The following is a 26794-nucleotide window of genomic DNA, read 5'->3' as shown; positions in this document are numbered from 1 at the left end:
CCCCGTATACAGGAGTTTCACGTAGGAAAGAAAGCGTGGGCCCAGGTTGAGTCTGGGAAGCAGAACAAACAGGTAGACCCAGCTGAGGGAAACAAACGCCCTGTCCATGTCCGCCAAAAGCAGTGCCGCCGGTTCCCCAAGTCGTTGAATCGCCGCAATCGCCACCTGAGCCCATCTGATATTCTGCCGGGTTGCCCATTGAGGCATGAACCCTGCCTGATCGGGGTGCACAAGTGACGCGATATGGGGCAATAGTCGATGGGCCAGCGCCTTCGCCAGGACTTTGGCCTCCACATTTAAGAGGGAAATGGGGCGGTATGAGGCGTGATGTTCCGGAGGACGCCCGGGCTTATGGAACACCACCACCTCTGCGTGTCTCCAGTCTGGGGAAGCATACCCTTGTCCCGGGCCTCCTCCACCACCGCCCGGTAATGTTGGGTCAATTGCACATTATACCGATGAAAAAACCCACTCGGAAACCCATTGGGTCCGGGTGCTTTCCCAGGGTTGAGTTCCCCCAGGGCCGCTCCCAGTTCCTCGTCCGACAAGGGGGCCTCCAGCTGACCCCGCAGCTCATCTGACAGCGCCTTAGGTGGAACTCAGCACATTTTTTAAGAACAAAAATGCGCTGGATCCCTCACAGTATGGTTTCCGCATGGGACATAGCACAGAGCTAGCTCTGATTAAAGCCACGGAGGAGGTTCAAGAAGCAGTGGACCAGGGAAGCTAGGCTATCCTGATTATGTTGGATCTGTCAGCAGCTTTCGATACGGTCCATCACGAAGTTTTGATGGGCCGATTATCGAGAGCAGGGGTCCAGGGCGAGGCCTGGAACCTATTGAAATCGTTTTTGTCTGACAGATTACAAACAGTGGATCTGGGAAGGGATGGATCAAAGCCTTACTCTCTCCCTTGTGGGGTGCCTCAAGGGTCTTCCCTGAGCCCCACGCTTTTTAATATATATGTGAGCCCGCTGGCTGCCCTAATAAGATCTTTTGGGCTGCAATTAACATTGTATGCGGACGACACACAAATTGTGTTGTCCCTGCAGCGGGATAAAGAAGCCGAAACTGCCTCAAGATGTAACTATTGTATGAAAGCGGTTACTGGTTGGATGTCTGCGAACTGCCTGAAGCTTAGTGCAGGCAAAATGGAGGTGATTATATTTGGGAATAATTCCAGCCTCTGGACGCCAGACTGGTGGTCCAAAGAAATGGGCAATCTCCCACGATGGACAACAAACTTACGTTTGCGGACCAGGTCAGTGGGGTGGTCTCGACGAGCTTTTTCCTCCTTAGAATCTTGAGAAAAATAAAACATTTCCTACCAGAGGAAAGCTTTAGGACGGCAGTCTCAGCCCTCATTTTGTCCCATCTGGATTATTGTAATAGTCTGTACTTAAACATTCAAAAGAAACATTTGAACAGACTCTAGATGGTACAAAATGCGGCAGCAAGGCTGCTAACGGGCACACCAAGGTTCGTATCGGTTAGAAATGGTCTGCGACACCTTCATTGGCTCCAAATAAAACAACGTGCACAATTTAAAGCACTCTGTATAAGTTGCAACATAACAAGCGAGGCCTGGGAAGCACATTTTTCTAAAATGTATGCAGCCCCCTCCCAGAGTGAGGAGCCCTTTGATCTTTATGATGTAGCACGCATCCAGATATCAATAACAGAAGTCGAAGATGCAATTAACCAAAGCTTAGGTAAAAAGGCTCCTGGCCCAGACGGGCTTCCCATCGACCTAATTAAGTACAATCCTGAGTTCTGGGCCCCTCTTTTACTTAATGTTTTATAACAACCTAGTAGCTAGTTTTATACCAAGCACATGGTCCACCAGCATAATTGTTCCGATTTTTAAAAAAAGGGATTGATCGAACCCTAGCTGCTATAGACCGATCTCCCTGATTGACAACACTCTTAAGATACTTGGGAGGATTCTGTTTAATACAATTAGATCATGGGCTGAGGAGGAACACATTTTAAATAAATGCCAGTTAGGATTCAGAAGCAAACTGGGAACAGTCGAACAATGTTTAAATCTTAACTTGATCGTCGGCAATCTCCGATTTATCTGGCTTTTATGGATCTCTCCTCAGCCTTTGATTTTGTAAATAATTCACGTCTATGGTCAGTGCTTTTAAAGTATGGGTTGGACGAGGTTTTAGTTCATTTTTTAGCTTATCTGCACAGGGACTTGAAAGCATGGGTGAGGATCGGCAAGGATGGGGAGGTTTCAGGAAACATTATCATTGGTAGAGGGGTCAGGCAGGGGTGCGTACTGGCCCCTCTCTTGTTCATCCTGTACATCAGCGATTTAAACAATGCCCTGTCGGAACTCACTTACGATGTTCCAAAAATCAATGGCAATACACTCCCTGCCTTATTATATGCAGACGATGCAGTTCTAATGAGCCGCACTCCTAACGCATTTCGCACTTTAGTTAGGAGCTTTGTTGATTTTATGGCTGGCCTAGACCTTTGTACTAATTTTAAGAAATTGTTTATAATGTGTTGTGGTCCCAAAAAACATTCTATCCACTCAATTATCGTAGGGTCTGAATGTCTTCTATGCACTCGCACTTTTCTATACTTCGGACTAATGTTCTCAGACATTGGTTCCTGGGCAGCTCATAGTAGGAGTACATTTTTAAGGGCAGTTAACTCAATTCTATGTCTTCCGCAACCAAAAAGAACTGAGGTAGTGCTATCAATAAATAAAATCTATAAATCACAATGCATACCTACAGCAACCTATGGTGTGGAAGTCTAGGGCTACGCAAAAAGTAGCAGTATTCAGGGGGAAGAAAAACGGTTTTGTTGAAAACTTTTGGGGATTCCAATTTCTTCTTCAAATTTTATCTGCCATCAGGAACTACAGCTGCCTTACATCGAAGATTATATCAGGTCTCGTCCTGCCATATTTTGGTTAAAAGTCTGGCAAAACCCAGCAGCGTTGTTAACTAGAGAAATTATAACGGACTGCCTTAAATGTGACAGGGGGGGAGATATACTGTGGCTCGCTGCTGTCAGAAATAGCTTGATCAGCGTAAACCTTGACCATATTTTCCTGAACTCAAACAGCGTAGAGGGCGTAACTAAGAAGACCCTACAGGAGGCCTTATACGACCAATATAGGAATTCAAGACATGATATAGAATTTGTGAAGTCATCAGTTATAAGGTATATGTCTTCAGCATCTACTAACTGTCCTCCATCCCATTTACCATCTAGCTATCTCCTACTGAATTTAAGTCGCTGGGAGAGAAGCTTGTTGTTTCGCCTTAGGGCAGGCACCTTAAAATACTTACTGTGCTTCCCCGTAGGCTTCAACATTAACCTTGGGCAAATGATTTGCCCTTGCGATAATCAGAGTAATCAATCAATGCTACACTTTTTATTTTTCTGTAATTTTTATTTATTATATACTAAACAGTTTCTGATTCCTTTTTTCAAGGCTACTGCCACCACTGATTTCAGAATAGCTTACATGGAAATTATTAATCTTAAAAATGTGGATTTTATTTTCAGAGTAATCTCTTTCCTGAAGGCGGCAGTTCGCTCACGCGCCTCAATGAGCACCTCTTAAAATCACCAGATTTTATCTGTTTACATCAAGCTGCTATTTGTTGAGAATTATAACTTTCAATGTTTGAGGGCGCCATGTAGAAACTGTTGCCTAGCACACCATGGTTTCTTACAAACAGCTTATACCTGTATGCACTTTTTTTTTGATAATCAATTTTATTAGATTTTGAAGAGAACAAGGAATTCATTGACATTGAAGCAGACACATTATACATGCACAATGCAAGCAACAGAAGGGACAAGAATTCATAAAAGCCTTCCGGGGGAGGGCATACCCTCCACTGAGAAAGGGACCGTGTACAAAAACACTGGAAAACCTCAGATCCTTAATAAGTTGAACCATTTGCCCCAGATTTTACCAAACAGTTCAGGACATCCCCGGGTTGCAAAAAGAGGCTCCTCCTGAGTGCCACACCAGTCCACTCCCTTCCTCCATCTCCGAACTGAGGGGGTTTGGCCTGAGACCAGAATGCCGCAATGTCTCGCTTTGCCACCGCCAACGCCGTGCCCAACAAGCGCTTATCAGCCCGGGATCCATCAAGGCCGTCAAACACCCCCAGGAGCAGACGCCGCGGTTCATGGGGCATCTCCCACCCAAGGGCCTGCGTGAGCTCCCGCTCCACCCCGGTCCAGAATGTCGCTAGGGCGGGACATTGCCACACCATGTGGTAGAAGTCAGCTGGAGCCCGTTGGCAGCGCGTGCAGGATGGAGAGGGACGTAAGCGGGCGGTGTATAGGCACGCGGGGGAAAGGTAAGCTGCATGGAGATAGTAGAGTTGGACTAGACGCAGCTTGGAGGAGGCCGTCAGCGTTTTGGGTGCCATAAGGGCATCCCTCCAATCTGCGTCTTCCAGGGGATCCAACCACCCCTCCCAGCGAGCGCGAAGCCGATCTAGGACCACAGGGCTGTTGTTCACGAGGGAGCGGTAGATCCGCGACACCCCTCCTCTACCCAGGTTCCCCATCATCACCTGGGCCTCCAGGGGGCTGAATTCAGGAAAGGACACGGGGGAGGGGACGTGGACCTGAAGGGCGTGCCGCACTTGTAGATACCTGTAGAATTGGGAGGAATGGAGGGAGTGACGGTGTTGTAGGTCTGCAAAGGATCTGACATGGTCCCCCACCCAGACGTCTCACAACAGCGAAATCCCTATGAGGTCCCACCTGCGAAAGCCCTGGAGAGAGGAAACCTCCGCCAACCATGTCCCACTCCACAGGGGTGTGTGCCTGGTAAGTCTCCGATCCCACTTTACATATCTCAGCGCAGCACGCCAGGCCATAAGCACTGCCCTGGTGACGGAGGGAAGAGCCTGTGGCACCGGGCTCCCGTACAGATAGGCTTGGAGCTGCGAAAAATCTAGTGAGCTAAGTTCCACTCTGTACGCTGGGTCGGACCAGCCCCCCGCAAACCAATAATGGATCACGATAAGCCGTGTGGCCAGGTAGTAGAGGTGGAGATTAGTCACCCCCATTCCCCCATCATAGGGGGTATGCGGCAGCGCGCCAGGGACATTCGCGGCCTCTTTCCCCCCCACAGGAAGCGAGTAAGGACCCCGTCCATTTCCCGGAACCAACTGCCCGGGAGATACAGGGTAACATTTTGTAGTATGTATAGGAAGCGGGGGAGGACCATCATTTTGAAAAGGGCGCTTCTACCAAGAGGGTTGAGGGGAAGAGATTGCCAGTTCTTGAGGTCCGCCCTCGCCCTAGTAACCAGGGGGGTGATGTTCATGGCCCACTCGAGCTCCGGGTGTAAAGCAATCCACACACCTAGATATTTAAAGGACTGCCTACGCAGGGGGATGGATGTCTGCCAATCAAAGCACGCCCATGTGGGGTGCAGGGTAACCAGCGTGGATTTCGCAGAATTAAGCCTGAGCCCGGAAGACTGCTCAAAGGCCAAAAGAACATCCAGACATCTCGGGCCAGAACACGCGGGATCCGCCACAAAGAGGAGGACGTCATCCGCGTATAGGGCTATTTTGTCAATCTGAGTCGGGTCCCAGGCCCAGCCCCGAATGAGAGGATCTTGACGGATAAGGCAAGCCAGGGGCTCCATCGCAAGGGCGGATAAAAGCGGGGAGAGCGGGCAGCCTTGACGGGTGCCCCTCTGGATGGGGAAGGGTTCCGAGAGTACGCCGTTGACAAGGACCCTAGCCCTAGGAGTGGAGTATAGGACCCGGATCAAACGCCGGTACGCGGGACCTACACCCATCCTTTCCAATACGTCACCCAGGTAGCCCCAGTCCAACGTATCAAAGGCTTTCTCAAAGTCTAATAGGAGCAGGGCCAGATACGGGGTGAGACGGCTGTGGTGTGCCAGAGCGAGGTGGAGGCGGCGCATACAATGCCGAGTGCCCCGGGCAGGCATAAAACCGTATTGGTCCCGATGAACCAGTGTTTGCAAGAGGGGGCGGAGTCTCTGGGCTACCACTGTGGCAAAAAGTTTGATCTCTGTATTAATAAGGGAGATGGGACGGTAGTCCGCGCAGGCGAGAGAGTGTGGCCGCGTCTTCGGAAGGACTACAATAGTGGCCACGTCCGTCTCAGGTGGAAAGGACCCCACTTCCACCACGTGATTGAACAATTCCACCAAACGCGGGACCAGCGTATCCAGAAACGCCGCATAATACTTCTGGGGGTAGCCGTCGGGCCCAGGCATTTTGCCGGATCCCAACAATGAGATGGCCCCTTGTACCTCCTCGGCCGTGACGGGGCGGTCGGGAGTTGCTGAATCAGTCTGCGAGAGGCAGAGCAACTGGGTCCCAGTGTCCGCCAATAGGGCCCCCACCTGTATGCACTTTAATATAATAAGCTGCTATTTTCGCACTGTATTTTACCATAATGCGTTCTGCTGTTATTTGCTTCCTCTGATTGTCCTTATATTAATTGATTTGTTATGTTAATTGCATATTTACACTTACTACACTATGCTGCTATGGACATGAATTACCACTCCATTTAAAGGAGTGGTTGTTTTACATACTTGACCCTTTTTATAATATGAACATTTTATCTCTGATTATGTTACATATGTAAGTTGTTGTTATTTATTGTCATTGTTGTATTTTTATTGAAAACATTCTTAAGGTATTATTTTATGCTACTGTTTTTCTGACCTGTGCTTTTATGGATACTGCCTATCTGAATAAAGATTATTTGAATTGAATTGAATAAAGCACTCTGCACGTTTTTTAAGTCCTTGATGGGCAGTGGTCCGGAATACCTGAGAAGACGCCTTCAATGGTATGTCCCTCGGAGAGTGCTGCGCTCCTTAGAAGCAAAGCAACTGATCGTTCCCAGAGTAAAAAAGGCTAAGTGGGGAGGCAGCAGTTTTATCTTGTGTACCACTAAAGCCTGGAACAACCTACCAATGCATCTTAGGAACTCCACGGTTCGCCTTTCTTTCAGGAAGGGGTTGAAAACGTGGTTGTTCACAGATTAACTATAGGTGCTTAGGGTTACCAGCTAGATAGTGCTCAGCGACAGGACACCCTTGGGTAAAAGTGCACTTTAGAAGCCTTATTAACATAACATAACATAACATAACATATGTTGTATTGTGTTAGTAGTATTGTTTGACCTGCATTATATGCTACAGTTTTTTGTGTTACATATTGAAGGGGGCACTGATTTTTTTTTCCAGCTTGTTCACAATGGTGTTGGGCTGCTGGCCGGCGCTCTCTCTCCACCGCTAGGCTGTGGTTCGGTGTGCTGTTGACTACTCCTCCTCCAGCCTTGAAGATAACAGGCCTTAATTTAAGCCGGTATGCACACTGACAAATTGTAATAAATATCTAAAGTTTGAGCACAGCTCGCGCACCTCTGTCTGCGACCAGCAGGAGGAGGCTGCCAGAGAGCCCATGTGAGTGCGACCCACCGAGGGAAGGGGTCAGTTCCCATGCCGGTGCAGCCCGAGCAGCATGTGTGCACGTGTGTAGGAGAGAACCTAAATGCTGTGTTTACAATAGCGTTAGGCTGCTGCCCGGCGCTCTACCTCGACCGTTGAGCTCTGGTCGGAGTGCTGTTGACTACCCCTCCCCCAGCCTTGGAGATAACATGCCTTAATTTAAGCCGGTGTCTTTAACACAGATGTAATCACATCCTCGTGTGCTTCACCGCACTTTTACAATGTTGTTGTGACAACTGTTGACAGGAAGCAGACCAGCGCCGCCACAGTAACAGCAGGCAGACACAGCACACCTCCCCCACTCCCAAATAACAGATCTACAAAAAACGTTATCTCCCTTCATTTTCTCCTCACCAGTGTCCTTTCAATATGCTCACCTGTGTCCTTCGTCACCTCACACTACAGTCCTTTCAATATGCCCCTATCTCCCTCAGGATGTAACTTTTCTGAAAACACAAGTTTAAAAAAAGATTTAATTACGTTCTGTTGTTAACAGAGCCGCTTATTTTTAGCAGGCCCATGGACAACGCTCGTTTTAAAAAAAAAAATGTGTTATGGTGTAATACTGAGCACGGCGTACAGTTCAGGGACACCGCGCTCAGCAGCAGCACAATCGAAGGACTGGAAGCATACAAAACTGTTGTTTGAAAACGAAACCATTTACCTCTTCCGTGCGCATGGCGGCCGGGAGCTGTCAAGGTGGCCGTGTGCGCACGACGGCTCCCGGCCGTCCGAATACCCGCCCACTAATACAAACGCCCGCACGGCGCGGGAATTACCCGCGCACGGAAGGGGTTTCTAAAGGGCATTATCATTAACAATGACGATAACTCAAACTCGCATAAATGCAATGCAATATGTTTCCCATTTACAAGAGTTTAAAATGTTGGCATAGCAAATAACACTGCCTTTTATTTATATTTTACAAATAAAAGCACAAATAAAATTTACAATGGCAATAGCTCAAACTGTGTCAACCACAATCTACGCTTCTCGCTTTTGTGTGTACCTGTCACTACAAAATGACATAATCAATGCTTGTTTTGTTTTGTCTATGTTAAACCCTGTCGAAAAGTGTTTCTAGTTGTCTCACTATTATGCCTATGTTGACAGAGCCTTTTTCTGTGTCTATGACTGTGTAGAGCACTCAGCCAATAGCAGCGCTTTGCGCTCTGTTTACTATAGGCTGGCTTGAGGCGCGCAGACTGTTTATAGTTTCGCCCGCCTTCGCTGAGTCAGGAGCAGAGCTAGACAAAAAGAAAGGACACAGCGCGAAGGTATTGTGTAGCGTCTGCGAAGAAGTAGAGCCCATTATGGACTGGCACAGGGGGTTCTGTAAATTGCGAGTCCGGTACAGAGAAATTGCAGAAACGCACCAGCAGACTAGTTTTGCTCTCCGTCTGGTATTAATCTCCTCATGGATGTGCGCAGGAGGTCGAATTATTGAACATTTTTACAACATCTAATTATGTGACTCCGTGTCGCTTACTACTGTATTCTTGGCCTGACTTTAGCTAAGGGGAAACGCTTTTATTAATCGATTGTATTATCTCCTACCAGTCAGTCTCTTCTGCAACAATGATACGACTGACAGGGCTACGCTGGAGATGGCACTGAAGGTAGCGCGTTGGCAGACACGTCTACAGGCGGCTGGTCCGTCTTCGATGTCGACGGTACTCTGGAATACTGTTGCTGTCCCAGTGTAGCTGGACAGAGACCATCATCAGCAGACCATGGATTCGATGCCGGGCGAGGATCCTACTCTACCTCTGGACTTCAATGGCAGGTGAGCGAACATTCGTGTGTCTTCTCAGTGAAGTTTCTAGCTCCCCACTTTTCACTGCTGCTGATGTTTTTCACTTCCAGTTTTCCTTGGTGGTGCTGTCGCTTGCCATGCATTGCCATCATAGTCCCTTTGCCCCATCTCCACCCTCAGTTTAGAGTGTTCCTGTTAACTTCGCTTTCTTCTTAAACCGGTGCGTCGCCTGCTCCCCTTTGCATCCTCATGGACTGGTCACCTCTCACGCACCCTCTGCTGCTCATGCCACTGTTCACTCCAAGGTGGTCGGTGCCGACTTTCAAATTGTGATCCTTCATCCTCTTCAGCGATCCACTGTAGCGCCTATCGCTTTTGTCCACTCACTTCCACAGTGCTTGCCACGTCTCCCCCAGCACCGCCTGCCACCTTTACTGCACTCATCACCCCATGCTCACCCCATGCTCACCCCATGCAATGCTTGTCCTCCCCACCCATTGCTAGGATGTCACATTTTACCGTCACCTTCTACCATGACAGGTACCAACGCTCACGACTTACTATGCTCAGTATCTCCCATCACGTATTAGCTCAGTTTGCTTGCCTATGACTTTCTAGAACACATTAGTGCCTTTGTATCTCTTGACCCTACGGCGCTTGCCGTGCTAGTCAGTCTCTTTGCGGAATCCATCCATGAAGGCTCACCTCCCCCCAGACATCAGCGCCAGCACTTAATGTTTTCTACAGCGTCTCGCCCCCGCCCCAGCCTTAAGCGACTGGTATGTCCCGCGCATCATTTTGTAGTGCTCCTTTTCAACCACTGATCTGCAGTTGATTGTTTATCTTATCTCCTTCCTTCTACCTACCCCAGCGCAAGAGGCACCAGACCTGCACGGAACTCTAAATATGCAGACACTTTTGGGCTACAGACCAAACAAAGGTGACTAATCTGCAAGCCACCTTCCTACGTGTAACTTTACCCATGTCCATCTGGTGCCTACTTTTGTGCTCCATTATTCATGCACCAGCCGGCATTAAGGCGCAGGGTGTGAGCTCATTCATCCCAGTCTAATGCCTGCCATGTAAACACATAGTGTGGATATTGGTATTTAATGTTGACTGTGGCAACGTATTCTTCTCACATTAATTAGTCGTGTACATGTATTTTACGAACACACGTTTGCCTAATGGCATCGTGAAGCTAAGGAGAGTGGTAGTTAAGATTTAAGAAAAAAAAATAGTGTGTCTCTTAAACTGAGATGCAGTATTGTTTTAATAACTGAAGCTGACCCTTGCAACGTGAGAGGCAAAGACAATGAGCAGCGCACAATTCGGTCTTTATTTAGAAGGGTCTTCGGAAGTGTGGCATTGCCTCAAACCACCTTTTAATGATTGAGTCCATGTTTAGCATAACGACAATTATTTGCCTTTCATTATGATGCCCATCGAGGACATAATGAGGATTATACCTGGACGAATGTAGATATATTTGGCATTGGAAAACTTTCATTAGGGTTCCCTGGCAAAATTGCCATATTTTCGGCATTCCTGTCCTACCTGTGAGTACCATTGAGTTGGGTAACAGTAAACATCTGTGATTCAACGCCAGGATACCCTTTTGGTAAATGTGCGCTTTACAATTACACACTTTATGTTATGTTGTTTATTTCTCAGTCCCCTATGGGTATTCCAGTGGGTACTGAACTGTTGGACTCCAGTAGACCACGCCCCGACACTGGTCACATTACCAGACATCACCAAAGTGACCCCAAAAAAGAACATTTGTTTGCCAGGTTTAGGGTGCATGATTCATCCTTAGGATGGGGGTTCCGAGTCCTATAAAGGGTTCGTAGCAGGTGCAATGAAACTGCATAAAAATTCCACCACAATTAACTGAATTAAATTACTTAAAGATGCACACCAAACCCGTCTTTTTCCTTTGAAGTGTAACAGAGAGAACTACGTATTAAAGTGTATTATTGCATTAGTTTGAGTTGGTCTACTGTGTTGATTTTGCAAGGATAGTTAGTTTTGGCTGCGCTGCATCATGAAGCATCTCCTTGGACTAGGTGATTACCTACTTTTGGATAATTTGGGCCACAGGCCTCCATATTAATTAAATTATAGCACCTGGTGCGTAAGATCTATAATACTGTTTGGACCCCTATCTCTGACTAGCAAGGTGTTAAAGACTCCTGGATTTCACTCCTACACATCATTTAATATGTAATATTTTATTCTCTTTTTATGATTGGGCAGATGTTGTGTGCTTGCACTCCACACAGCTGTGATCATTTTGTTTATGCAGCTGTCTAAACGTGGACTTTCAGCTTAATACATTAGTGTCCTAGATAACTAGATAATTTATGGTGTTTTTTTTTCTGGCAGCAGTACTGATGGGAAGAGAGAAGTCATTAACCTACAGGGAGCTCTAGATCTGGCTTGATTAGTGCACCTGACGCCTGATTTTTCTTTTTTTAACCTACACTAGTATTACCATATCTGTTCCCATGCTATTTACTTGTAATGCTTCACTTTACGATATAACATTCCTTTAAAGCCAGACATATTGGCATTGACAATGTTTGTTTTCTCTCAGCCTTACCTTTTTATATTACCTTTTTAGGTCTCGCCTGACCCAGCGCATGCGCTGGTCTGGTCGAGACTTATTAAGAGGGCTCCAAAAAGTGCTACCTGGCCAGCCTAGAGCTACAGTGCATGTCCGCGGGCGCGCGCGTTGTGCTTTACCGCGATTACCTTCGCCGCTTTGATGTTTGATCACGATCACTTCCGCGGCCGCTTGGCATAGCCAATAGGTCTCGCTTTTGAGACCTTATTAGTATTTAGTTATGCAACTGTTGCATGGCTAAACATTTATAAGGTCCCAAAGGCGAGACCTATTGGCTATGCCAATGCTTGTTCTATTCTGCTGTCTCATTGGTATTGTGAGTTCTGTAACACGTGGTTTGTAGTAAAACTAGTTTCAATGTGTTTATGAAGGGAAATGTTTCGGTTCTACTGGGAAATGCATTTTTAAATGACTCCCATACAATACATCAGATGGGGGTCTAAAAAAAAAAAAAAAAAACCCCATTGGTGATCCTTACCTTGTAGCATGATTCATAAGTATGTGCATATCGTGGTTGCATTGTTATGCTTGCATTTTTGGCAATCACTGGTGAATTAGCACACGCCTGTACCATAATGGGCAGCAGAGATACATTATGATGTGCTGCAGCACAATTCTGTGCATGGTGGCAAAAAGTGAAAACAGTGATACATGTAATCCCAGCTAACATGTGACACCCTTAAGCACCACGTTTACATACCTATGTAGCTGTGCACTCTACACAAGGAGAATACAATTCTCTTAGCAGCCAGCGGACTCAAAGATTGAATAATACGCAAGTGTGTATGTCCTCCAAAACTTAGAGAGGGCTCCAAAAAGTGCTACCAGGCCAGCCTAGAGCTTCAGTGCATGTGCGCGGGCGCGCGCGCTGTGCTTTACCGCGATTACCTTTACTTTCGCGGCCGCACGGCCGCTTTGATGTTTGATCGCGATCACTTTCGCGGCCGCTTGGCATAGCCAATAGGTCTCGCTTTTGAGACCTTTATAAGTATTTAGTTATGCAACTGTTGCATGGCTAAACACTTATAAGGTCCCAAAGGTGAGACCTATTGGCTATGCCAATGCTTGTCTTCTTTTTTCACTCTGTCCCTGTTTTGTTTTTCTTCCAATTTGTGTTTCTTCTTTTTAGGCCTGGTTTGATAGCTCTGTTGTCTTCAAACATTATGTAATGAACCTAAAAATGTGCTTTAAGAAGCACTGCCAGTAGAGGGGCGTTGGCTCTGCCCCACATGTTGGTGATCATTTTGTTCATTTATTCAGCTGCCTGAGTGCGAACTTTCAGGGGCACACACATGATATTGTAATGCTATTAAAGTGTCTTGGATAATTAGATCATTTACTCTGTTTTTCTCTGGCAACAGCACAAAGGAGAGGAGGACAGTCATTAACTTTATACTTCAGAGTGCAGTTTAGTGTTTGAGAGCCCTGTGCTATACTAATCTACATGGATTTTTAGATCTGGTTGGACAGTGCAACTGTTATGTGATCAACAAAAAAGAATTTTAAGAGTCCCACTGAGAGAGAGGGCTTCACCATGTTGGTCTCAGACTACAGGATATAATTGGGCCTAGTTTGTGTGCTTTCTCTAAAAAGACTACTTGTATTGCACTTTTTGGCTTGAGGCAAAGTTTATACTTGATACAGCAGGACTGAGTTGGTTATGGTGGCAAGTCAATGATCCTGGGTATAGGCCTGACCTGTTTATTATGAAACTTTATGATATAGGGACTAGGCCTCACATATTTATTGTAAAGCGCATGTGTTAAAGTCGATAGGCATTTAAGGTTGGATTGTTATTACTCTATGTTAAAGCCTACAGATAGGTATATTATTACTTGGAATCTCACAGATTACCATAGTAGGCAATGGTTTTAGTGTTGATCACTCAGTGTGACAAACAAAGGCTTTAGAAGGTTTGTCCTGTGAGAATCCTTGCTATACCGTCTTAGGAGAGATACTATTTTGCTTAGCGAACTATAATTTTGTATACATTTCTAATGTTATTACTGTGTGTCTAATGGATGCAGTGTGGAAAAACTAACACTCAGAAGTGTAGGTCTGAGTTGGTTATTGTGATAAGCTACAGGGCTGATTGGTGCACTGGGAGACGCTAAGTCCAGTGCCACAGGTCTGGTCTGCTTCTGAAAAGTTACGACAAAGGCCGTTGATCTATATTATTAATTGTGAAAAGCATTTGTTAAAGCCAGTAATCTTTTAACAGTTGGCTATTAACACTTTGTGTTCCAAACTACAGACCGGTAATTCATTACATTCACTCTCACTCTTACTGTAGTAAGGAGGTGTTTTGGCCTTGGCCACGCACTCTGACAAAGCCTGAGTTTTCACTGTGATGATTCTTGTTAGGCCCTATTGAGAGGGAGTGCTTATTTTTAGGTCTCGCCTAGCTATTGCGTTTACGCAATCGCTATGCGAGACTCTAGTAAAAGGGGCATTTCAAAGTGCTCCCAAAAGTGGATTGCATGGCGAGCACGTGCACAAGCTCTTCAGCCCAATGGCGCGTGCACGTGTAGCCACAGCCTCTGCATCATACTTCAAAGGGTCCGCTCCCCCGCCTGGAATACGCGCCCCCGCCACAGCATGCCGAGAGATTGTTTCCTCATGGCGCCTCTCACAACTGTCCCTCCCCCACCACAGGGCTAGTCTCACGGACGCATTGCCATCCATCGATTTCACTTTCATGCCCGTGTCTCTTTGCCTTTCAGCACACAGTCCGCCCTCCCCCTCTGTGTTTTCTTGCAGCTTTGCCCAGATCTGAGTCTCAAACAACCAAAATAATAAGTTTGCCCTGCACGCTTTCTGCGCTTACAAAGTTAACATAAGCCACGCTCATTCCCTTTTCATCCTTCTAAGGTCGATAACATTAGCTCCATTAATTCTGCGTCTAAGGATTTAAATAACCATATGTTTTCTTGCAACTTTAGGCACTTCACACACACAGCCCCACTGCTCACACACACAGGCATCAAGGCAGCAACAGAATGCTCTGAGCCCCACCAGTGTTTGCCACACACACATGCCTCTCGCATCTCGTGTTTTCTTCCAGCTTTGGCCCGTGTTCTCTTTGCCTTTCAGCACTCAGCTTCCCCGTAACCACCATTTAACTAACATCCTGCCACACTCATTCCATTTTCATCCTCGCTTTCACTTTCATGCCCGTGTTCTCTTTGCCTTTCAGCACACAGCTTCTCCATAGCCACCATTTAACGACCATCCTGCCACACTCATTCCATTTTCATCGTCGCTTTCACTTTCATGCCCGTGTTCTCTTTGCCTTTCAGCACACAGCTTCTCCGTAGCCACCATTTAACGACCATCCTGCCGTAAACACCATTTAACTACCATCCTTTTAGTTAAAATAAAAGAATTGCCTCTAAGGGTTTAAGGAACCATAGAAATACAAGGCAAGGCAACATATACTCCGAATGCCATTCAGAGCCACATAATTACATGCCACATAACTACAATGCACTCAATACAACAGACACTCCAAAAACCAATCAGTGCCACATAGTTACACACCACATAATTCACAGCGCTCAATGCCACATACACTTCAAATACCACTCAGCGTCACATAATTACACACCACATAATTACACTACACTCAATGCTACATGCACTCCAAATAACACTCAGTGTCAATTAATTACAATGCAAACAATGCAAGATACACTCAAAATAACACTCAATGCCACATAATTACACGCCACTAAAATCAACATACACTCCACACAAAACCACTCAGTGCCACATAATTATATTCTACATAATTACACTCTATCTATCGCCCTCACTATCTATCTATCTATCTTATCTATCGGACTATTGCACTTTATCTATCTATCTATCGCATCACCACAGCATCACTCAAGGGCACCACTACATCACTATGCGCTACCACAGCATCAATTAACGCCACAGCATCACTCGACACCACCACAACATCACTCACCGCCACCACAGTATCAATCTGTACAACCATTCAACAACAACTGGCTCTAATATGTTCTCTCAATATTTAGGCTTTATTACAAAAGGCACAAAAAAAAATGATAATATTTATCTTCTGTTCTTGGATTTTAGGCGCAATTAAATACAATAAACATAATCTTCACAAGAGTTATTAACAAAAGTTTAAACGATTGCCATTATAATTTACATTAACTTTTATTTAAGTATTAATTATTTGCAAAAATTAAAAGCCATTGTTATTTGTAATATCAATACATCTAAGTCACGTAAATACAACACATATTGCATTACAAATGCTATAGGTGTCACATTTGCAACAGTTAAAACTATTGACATTGTACATGAGAAAGCTAGTAATTTCAATATTTTCAATACCAACACATAAATAAAAAATTAGTCAATTTACAATGCAAAAAGCTCAAACTTTCCTAATGCGAGACCTATTGCATTGCAAATGCTTGTTCTAGCAAGCTGTGTTTTTCTACATATTGGTAATTTTCTAACTGTATCCATGATAGTTGCCAGTTTAAGAATACTTTATTTAGCTCTGTATTGGGTGAGATGCGAAGCCAATTGTAAAGGGTAATGGCTTCATTGGGAAAAGTCATGACAGATCTAGTAGATTTTATCTATTATGAAACATTATTACAAAGCTTGTATGCTTTACTTATTGTGAAAAGCAATCATTACAGTCAAAAGGCTGTTACGGTTGGGTTGTTATTACACTGTGCTAAATCTGTAGGCATGTAGTTCCTTTGACAGATTACAGTAGTAGGCAAACGGTTTTGGTGTTCGTGATCCACATTAACAAACTATGGTGATAGAAGATACACACTACAATAATCTTTGTTAGGCTCTCCTGGGAGAGATAGAGTTTTGCTTTGCCAACTGTAATTGTGTATACATTTGTTCTTTTACGATTGTATGCTGGATAGTTATGGTGTGGAAAGATTAGACTCCATACAGTAGGTTTGAGTTGTTTATGTTGAGTAGCCAGTGATAAAGGGTATATACCTGATTGTTTATAATGATATGATACAATAAAGGGTCGTAGATGTCACCTAGCGATTGTGAGAGCAAATGTTAAAGTCATCAGGCAGTTAAGGGTAGATTGTAATTACGCTGTAATAAAGCAGATAGTTATTGTGTTATGGAATCTAACTGATTACTGTAGTAAGCAAGGGCTTTTGTACTAGCTACCCCCTCCGACAAGGCATGGGTATAGAAGATTTGGATTCACAATCCTTGTTAGGCCCTCTTAGGAGAGAGTATTTTGCTTTGTCAACTGTAATTTTGTATACTATGTCATTTTTTAACTGTGCCATATTGTTGCATTGTGGGTAAACCTAAGCTCTGGTATTCAAATCCTCAGTTTGGTTATGGTGACAAGTCAGTGTCAACTGCTAGAGGTCTGATGGTTTACCAGGAAAAAAAATGTATGCCATAGTTCAGATCTGTTTATTATGAAAAATGATCATAAATGCGGTAGGCCTGAAAATTGTGAGTCTTAAAGGTGAACTGAAAAATAATTGAGATTTTATTAACCCGTTCCGTGCTCATGACGGAACCACTCCGTCATGAGCCACGGGTGCGCTGTGCTCATGACGGAGTGGTTCCGTCATGCTGCGGCCGTTGGCGGCCGCTCCGCCCACGTGGTGCTAATTCCCCGCCTGTGCGGGCGATTAGCGCAGTGGGCGGAGTCGTGACGGAACCACTCCGTCATGAGCACAGCTCGCCCGTGACTCATGACGGAGTGGTTCCGTCACGAGCACGGCGGCACCGCAACTGCCCCCAAACCCCCCCAGGGGTTAAAGACAAAGGAGGCTAGCATTATGCATAAATATTTTATTCACTTCTTCTGAGCAGCACCTTTTAAAAGCTTCCAACATAGAACTTTGAAACATCACAATGAGCTAGAACTTTCAGTCCCGCAAATGCAGCTTGTCCTCCATATTCTTCCTCTTTTGTTTGATTCTCCCAGATAAAACCTAATACTCTCTTAATCTTCTGTCACATATCTTTTATCCAACATAGTTACCTGCAAAATAAACCAGAAAAACATTTATCCATGTCTATTTACCCGTTGTCCACAAAGGTAAATCTAATAATTTAATAACCTAAAATGATTCAATATTTCAAAACACTGTTATCTATCCAGTTTCCTTTCCCACTAGAAACTTCCTCTTATACGGGAAGGGTGGGTTGGATAATGCTAACCTCCTTTGTGTTGAATAAAATCTCGATTCTTTATTCAGTTAACCTTTGAGAATCGCAATTTTATGTCAAGACAGGAGGCTAGCATTAAGCATGTTCAAAGCTTTTCAAGGCACAACTTGAAACATGTTCTATAGCTTTAAAATAGGATTTTCAAAAGGTTTTTATGTTAAACCAATCTGCTGCCTTTAATACGTCTTCCAATCATTCCCTTGCCATAAATACCTTACTTGCCATGACTCCTCAGGTCAAATGAGCTGTGAATTTCGATAAATCTGTACCTGCTTCTTTTATTACCGACTTAGTCCATCTTGCAATCCTAACGTTTATAACACAAGGAAGCAGTGGCGTGACAAAGGCCCCGCAGTTCCAGGGGGCCGCCTCAGCGCAGTACCCTGGCCTGACAGCTCTTGAGTGAGCCCAGAGGGGCCCACTCCATGTACAACAACACTTGAAAGCCAGAATTTATAAAAATGCATCTTTAACCTACATATACTACCTCCCTTTATACATCTATATACCTTCCATGTTTTTATGGATCTATATATGTTTATTACTTTTCTCCTAATTCAGCATATCCATGCACTATGCTATTTCTCACCCTGTACCGCTCTCAATATATCCTCTACCTCAACTCTCTGACTCATCTCAAACATCTTTCTACTACTCTTTCCAATGCACTACCCTATTTCTTACCCTGTACCTCTATCTATATATCCTCTACCTCCACTCTCATTCATCCCAAACCCCATACCACTGCTATGATTCCCAAAGTAACGCATTCTAGGCTCTTCCCTACTCTATCCCTCGTTGCATCACCTCATAGTTCTTTTATTGTTCCGATCCACCAAAATAAGCCTTTCTAAACCCTTCCCTCTGTTTCTTCCCCCTCCACCTCTCTTTTACTAATCCCAAGCCTCTTTATACTGCTATGAGCTCCAAAACATCTCTCCACTATTCTTTTCAATCCAGATAATAGACTAACATGTCCACCACTCAAATTAATTTCATATTTCACTATACTAATTCACCACTAATCCTTTATGGGTTCCGGAGTAGCGTGCTACTTAACGAAAAAGCGCTCGAACACCTCATCAGGGGTAGTAAGCGCTCTATAAATGCAATTGCAATACAATACAATACATTTAAATGGTTTTACAATGGATATTGAAAATTGATCTTCATCTGCACATCTTTGGTCTAACATTCTACACTCATATTCTTTTAAACACCTCACCACAAACAGCTACGGAATGCTGTCAAAACTTGGGTAAAATACTGACACTGACCTAGTCGTAGTCCTTTCCCATATTTCAAAAATTACTCCTTTTAGTTGGTAAAATCTACTAAATACTTATAATGTTATAATATCAGATACTTCTCCTGAAAGAAATCAAACATTGTAAGGTTGTTAATATCCAAGTAAATTCCCATACACCCAATTACTTGTTTCCAGACCAATTTTTAGGTCTCGCCTGAGCCATCACATGCGCTGCACTAGCGAGACATTTAGTAAATGAGCTTCAAAAAGCCGACCACAGCTTTTTGTGTGGCCTAGAGCGTGCGGTTACGTGCACAGTTACGAGCGGAGGCGCCATCTGGCTTTCCTCTCTCGTCATAGCTCATTAAGTGCATCGCTCAAGGGCACCTTAACAGCCCGCGATTGCATCACTTTCACGACCGCGCGGCCAATGCTTGTTCCTCTTTCTGTTCTCAGTTCACATATTTTGCAATATCTCATGTACAGTTTCATGCACTGTTGTGTGAACTGCAGCGCAAACACATGTGAGTGCCTGTGCATCCTTTGGCAGAGAGCTTTAAAATGGTGGTTGTCGCTTACTCTAAGTTCATTAAGATCCCACCACACCTCAGTGTAAATCTTACTGCAGGTACTGAGTTTTTGGGGCATGAAGCTACTCCATTTCCCAGCATAATATATACTGAAAACAAGCCCGTGTGCGTATCTAAAAAGTTAATAATCATGGAGGCCTTCGATCTGCGTGTTTAAATTACACTGACCGTTATTGCCATCTACTGGGTGAACGTAGTTATGGCAGAGACCATCTCCTGTACATTATCAAACTAAGTTCACAGTTGCGTATGCAGGTCAAACGGAGGCTTAACCATCGCTAAATTGGCCCAGTGTTCATTCAATTGAGACCTGGCATGCGTTGCTGCTCGCAACTCGCCGCCTTGAGCCGCTGTCGCCAAGTTTAGTTCTTGTGTATGTTGTTTAGCTTCTAAGCGTGGAACTCCTATTGGTGGCATTCTGTTCACACAATACATTTCAATACGGCAGCAGTCTATAAATTGTCGCACAAAATATGTTATATTGAGTTTGGATACCATGGAACTATCGTGGATTGATTAATGATTTTCTTTTTCATGCATGCTAGCAGACGCCCGGTTCTTCCTTCAGTGTACAGAGGCACGAATCTATACTTTTCCCACAATACATTCTGTTCGTTATCATTAAAGCTGCTCAGCAGGAGTCGTTCCTTATTTGGTAAAATACATTCCTGGACCCTCACGCCTTTTGGCCAGTACACCTGTGACATTGTTCATTGATATGCTCCTGATTACTTTCGCGTACATAACCATATCATAGCAGAGTCTCACGACCCAGAACAAAGGATGTTTTAAGTGTTGCACTTTGACTGTGATAATGCCTACCTGGCAGATGCCGCATTTACAGGCATCCATGCCTTTCCACCTTGCTGCTTGGTAACGTAAGATTCGAAACTACGCATCTCGTCATCATCTGACTTGATGCCACTTGTGCATCCAATGCCCTGGTTGGTCAGATCTTTTCTGCACTTTCCTGACACCAACGTTTTCTCCAGTGGCCACAACCTCTGAATAACTTTTCTTTGCAGTTTAGGACTTGGTTCCCCTTCATTGACATAGCTTCGTAGATTGCACTTGAGTGAATGACTCTGCGGAGTTATGTCCCATTCATGGAGTTCTTATTGGGTTTCTTCTTGTGGCCAGTCAGGATGCTGGTGTAGACATACGTCATTAGTGTGACACAGAAAAGTGACTGAACAAAGAGACATAGCTTTCATTAGTGAAGCCGGTATGGTAGCACTGGGGTATACAGTACAGCTATTGAAAACAAGGGAAGAGCTGTAACTATCCACAAGACTCTGAGTGTGTCCAGTATGTATGAGGCTCCCACACATTATGACATTTTACACAAATATTTACCAAGCCCCCATGGTTCAATACCCAGCAACGTCACACTGTATGCAGATATCAAGTATTTCTGGATAATGTACTCCACAGGTAAACTGTACTTTTTCTATATATGTAAAGCCTATTATTATGTATGCATGCATCGGATCACAGATTCTTTTTATATTTTAATAAATCCTCTATTTGAAGACTTGAGCAGCAGTGACCTACCTTATGTTTTTTCTTTCTTACAGATTCAGTCAGACACCCAGCAAAATATCACTATTTTCCACAGCATTGCTGGGCCGGGTGTAGACCTGTATCCTACTGGTATTTTGTTCATAGTGCCACAAACTGGAAGGTCACAGCTACACCCACTCATACACCCATTTAGCTACTCTCACATTAACTCACAGACCCACACAGCCACTCGCATGCACACAGTCGCTCACACACCCACTAAACCATGAACACACCCACTCACAGACCCATACACCCACTCACACACCCGTGTAAGCATTCACACACCCACTCATAGACCTGCAGAGCCACTTACACAACCATTCATACACCCACAAAACCACTCACACCCACTCACTGATCCATGTGGCCACTCACACACCCACTTACAAACTCATACAGCCACTCATACACGAACTCACACACCCACCCTGCTACTCTTATTCCCACTCACAAACCCACTCACCGACCTATACAGCCACTCACACACCCATTCTCATAGGTTACAGGTTACAGTTAGGAAATACAATTAAAAAAACCTTTTGAAATTCACTAAAAAAACAAAGGTTACCAGGACGTAATAGTTAGGAAATAACATTAAAAAAAGTAGTCTCTGGCATCCTTTGTGGGGTTGTATTTGATCATGTATTGCGCTGGAAGCTGACACTCTCCGCTCAGAGAAGAATAAACTGCTTCATCTCCGCGAGATGGAGTGATTAAAGAGCTTAAAGACATTAACAAAGCCACTAGCTGTAGCTAAACACTTATAAGGTCCCAAAGGCGAGATCCATTGGCTATGCCAATGCTTGTTTAAAAAGGTTTTATTATTACATCGGCATCCTATGTGTGATACTTAGCTCTCAGTGGTCTTCTCTGCCTCACTGCTTTCATTGCTCTGCATACCAAAGGGCTTCTACTAATAGAAATCTCTTGAATCAAAAAATGTCCTTCCCCTACTGCCGACCTATAGCAATTAACAAATGACTGTATGATAACCCTTTCTCAAATCTTTCTGCAAAAAAATTAGCCACTTCTATTTCACCTGATTGTACGTGATCTAAATCCTTTTCCATACACCAATGTAGCCATACTGTTCATTCCCCTCTGTATCTCTTTTTAGCACCAGGTGCCCATTACTCATTGACTAAATGTGGAGCTGCTCCCGAAAGACCTGAGAATCTTCCTCAATTCCTGATATTTTCCATACTAGAAGATTGAGTAAACCTGCAAAAACAAAAGGATGTTCTTCTTCCTTTAAAACTCCTTCACATGACTGAATTAAATATGGAGTGTCAACCACCATATCTAACAATGATGGAAACCAATTAACATTTCTATTTGACATCTTGGTCTCCTCACATAAACTAGTACCCTCTGTATTATTGAAAAAAGGGATGGGAGCATAACCCTTCATATTCCTCCAATCTTGTATGAATGCGTCTATCGCTATTGCACCTGGGACTGGTCTCCAATTTAAGTAATCCTGTAACTGGGTTGTCAACTTGGAAACAAATAGATCCACTCCAAAGGGACCCAAAATCTCCTTAATTCCCGGTAACAAATTCACCCTCAGTTTCCAATTGCTGGAATCTGTAAAATTCATTGAATTCCAGTCTGTTATTACATTGTATGCTCCAGGTAAGTATTCTGTTTTCAGGATAATTTTGTGCTCCAAGCAAAACATTTGCTAAATTAAGTCTAACAATCTCTTTTTTGATCTGGTATCTCCCAGTTTGTTGAAATAGTTCACTCCCTCTACATTGCCCAACTTTAAGAGGACAGCCTTCTAACTGTTTACTGAAATTCTGCAAGGCAAAAAAGCCTGCCCTCATCTCTAGACAATTTATGTGAGTCTATCTTTCTACTGCATTCCATAGTCCTGTTTCCTGTCCTGAGCAAAAAGTTCCCCATTCTACAAAGCTCACATCTTATTCCAGAATGAAATCTGGTTTTAATCCAAATATTGCCCTTCAATTCCATGCCTCCAAATTCTCCTTCCACCATTGCAATTCTACTTTGTCTCCTGATTCAGGGTTACCCTGTCTCCATACCACAGACTACTGGACAGACTCAACGTCTTCAACCGTTGTAGTGTTTGGTAATGTAAAGGTCCTGGTAAGATCACCTGTATCGACAACAATAACAGACTAATTACTCAAATCAATTCTCTCAACTGCACCTCCTCTTTCGTCAACAAGGCCTTTACCTCCTGTCTTATTGTTTTTGCTTTTTTCTCTAGTAATTGTAATTGACAAACCATTGTGTCTGCTACAAACCCTAGACATTTCAAACGTTAGGTTGGTGTCAAAAACTGATTTTTTTTCATGTGCACTATGAATCCCAAATATTCCAACTAGTCTTTCACTAGAACCAAATGTTCTTTCAAGTCCTCCATATTTTAATCCATCAACAGAATATCGTCTAAGTATATTATCATACGAACACCTCTTTCCTTTAGGAATCCCACACTTGCTTTAAAACTTTTGTAAAACACCAAGGGGCTGCAGATAGCCCAAACGGTAGACACTGAAACTGATGTGTTGTAATAGATGGACTCCTTCCATCTTGAAATGTCCGTAAGATACCAGTTAGGTTAAATTCTATAAACTCCTTTCTTTAGCATCTGCTTTATTTCTTCCATTACAATCTCTTTCAAATCTTTGTTGCACATCAATTTGTGTGGCTCTCTTATTTGGTAAGGTTGAGTTGTAAACTCTGATGATAGTCTTTCACAGTTGTTTGAAAACCAAAACATCATTAATCTGTTTTCAATGATCTTGGAACAATTGTAATCTTTCTTCCACCTTTAATGGGGTAAAACCAGTAATTGTATCCTGAACTGGATGGTTTGCCCAGCTAAAAGGTTGCTCTTTCCTTCCAGACCATTCCAGAAATACTTTTTCTACTAAAGGCTCTATTCATTTTGAATTGGGCTTTATCTAAGCTAGAAAATGTATGTACGTACTTTCGTAAGGATTTCACCATGACCTTGTCAAAAAAAGAATAAGCCTTTGTGTAGGAAGCTGGCTCTGTGTATACTATACCAAAGTGAGGTATAGTGTGCACAGAGTCCAGTGGAACCCCAAAGGTAGGAAGAGGTAAAAGTAGACATTACCTTACTTTCTATTTGTGTTAGTGTGGTCGAGCTGTAAGGATGTATCAGAGGGTAGTGTTAAGCATTTGTTGTACACACTCAATCAGCAAATGATATCACACACTCAAAGACTGAACTTCAGACCAATTGGTTTTGTATAAAAAAAATTCTTTTAGTTACTTTATTTTCTAGAACCAAGCAAGCCTGGCACAGGTAAGCAATAAATACTTTACAGTAGTAATGCAGTTTGAATTGCAATTTTGTATGCACTTTGATTCGATTACAGTAGAGCTACTAGTGATGCAATGCTTTTGATATACTATACATATACTTTGTTTTGGCTTTTTAGTAGAATGTCAAGTAGATTACTTCACAGATTACTTTTCTTACACAGTGCAGTATACCTGGATACTGCACTGGGAAATTTCCTGTAAACAGGTAAATAAAAGCGTTTTTGTTATTTAGTTACAGTTTTAAAGGGTTTCTTAGATTTTCCAACTCCACACTTGAAATCGTTTCACAGAAAAAACAGTCAATGTTATCCTATGGAGGAAAACAGGGTTATCGGTGCAAAGGTAAGTATTCAGTTCTGGGAGTTATTCTGGGGGTAGACTCAGGGGTCCCCCAGGGTCAAGAATGCACTCTTGTTACACCTGCAGTGGCACTAGGGCAGCCAGGTGCAGAGTGTTGAGGCCCAATGTTATCCAATGGGGGATGCGGGCCTCCGGTTGGTGGCTGCTGACTAGCATGCCACTGGGTTGTGGTAGCAAAGCTCCTCGACTTAAGCTCAAGGCAAATGGGGGTTCAAGCCAGCACAAAATGTGCACCCTCAGCAGCACTGGGGTGGCCGGATGCAGAGTGCTGTTTTGGCGTTGGGCACCCTGTAGCTTTCAGTGGGGAGTCTCTGGTTTGCAAACACACTGCAGGCTCTTGGGCAAAGGTCTTATGGGTGCGACCACCACATGGAGAGGTAAGTTGGGATGCTGGGGATTGGTTAGGCACCGTCGGTTGGGCCACCCAAGGCCGTGGGGCGTCTGGTGCAGGGGTGCCGTTTAGGGTCGGATCTTCTTGCCAGCTCCTGGTCGCGGTTGGGGGGACCTTCCGGTTGAGGCAGCAGGTGTAAGATTGAGGCAGGTCAGGGGTCACCGGATCTCGGGTCAGGACCGTCGGGGAGACCTCCTAGTGGTGTTGGGCCAATCGAATTCGGGCCGTGGGCGTCAGTTGCAGATTGGTGCAGACTCGCGGACTTTGCCGGACCTGGAGTTTGTTGGTGAACCAATCCCGTGTTCACGAGAGACAGAGTCTTTCCTTTGAAGGCAGGGCAGGTCCTCTGGGTTGTTGAGGCCGCTGGCTGCAGGACTCACCGGAGTTTCGCTTCTGCAGGTTCGAGGTGGGGACAGGCTGGTAGAGCTGGGGCCAAGTCAGTGGGCGTCCTCCTCTTGTTAGCTTTGGCATGGCTGTTCGGTTTTTCTTCTTCTTTTCTTCTTCTGATTTCTTGTCTGACTTCTTGGTTCAGGGCTACCCCCCAAATACTGTATATAGGGGGCTTTTTAGGGGTCTCGGTGTTAGTAGCCAATGGGCTACTGTCCTTAGGGTGACTACACCCTTGGTGTGACCCCCCCACGTGTGGGAGTGAGCACAATCCCTAATCCTGATTGGGGAGTGCCTGCCATCTGCAAGATGGCGGGCACTGAAGAGTGGGCTTCACCTCGCCTTCCCCACCTGAGGGGTGGGGTTGGCAGAGGTGGGCACACCTTCTGGGCTGGCTAATATTTCCCACCTATCTTCCTGCCGAAAAGGAGGGGAGACGGGGAGGGGGCCTGCTCCTGATAGCAGGAGAGGCTGGGGGTCGCATTACAAAAGCTGCAAGGCCTTTGAAGCTCCCCTGCCACAGATGGCTCATCCTGGCCTGGAGGAGGTGTGACCAACTCCTCCTCGGAAAGGCTTTGTTTCTAGGCTCGGGGAGCGAAGGCTCCCACACCAGGGGTCCAGAAACCGGTCACGTGTTGGCAGGCTTGTGTGTACCTGTCAAGAAACACACCAGAGGCTGGTCGATTTTCAGGGGGCATCTCTAAGATGCCCTCTAAGTGCATTTATCATTAAATCCAGTACTAGCATCAGTGTGGGTTTAATGTGCTGAGAAGTCTGATACCAAACCTATCAGTTTTCAGTGCATCCAATATGGTACTGT

The 26794-nt window shown here is 44.6% G+C and overlaps 1 protein-coding gene across 1 annotated transcript in view; it reads left to right on the top strand.

Annotated features, from left to right (window-relative positions):
- Nucleotides 1-9136: 9136 nt before the first annotated feature.
- CDK5RAP2 (CDK5 regulatory subunit associated protein 2) overlaps nt 9137-26794 on the top strand; it is a 723544-nt gene continuing 705886 nt past the window's right edge. The window contains exon 1 of the mRNA XM_085609970.1: nt 9137-9289. Within this exon, the coding sequence (XP_085466096.1) occupies nt 9237-9289 (53 nt within the window). The 5' untranslated portion in view covers nt 9137-9236. The remainder of the gene's footprint in view (nt 9290-26794) is intronic.

Source organism: Triturus cristatus, chromosome 1_2 (genome assembly GCF_964204655.1).
Source record: "Triturus cristatus chromosome 1_2, aTriCri1.1, whole genome shotgun sequence".
Classification (NCBI taxonomy): domain Eukaryota; kingdom Metazoa; phylum Chordata; class Amphibia; order Caudata; family Salamandridae; genus Triturus; species Triturus cristatus.
The sequence above is the reverse complement of the archived record's forward strand: the minus strand, read 5'-3'. Positions and strand labels throughout refer to the sequence as shown.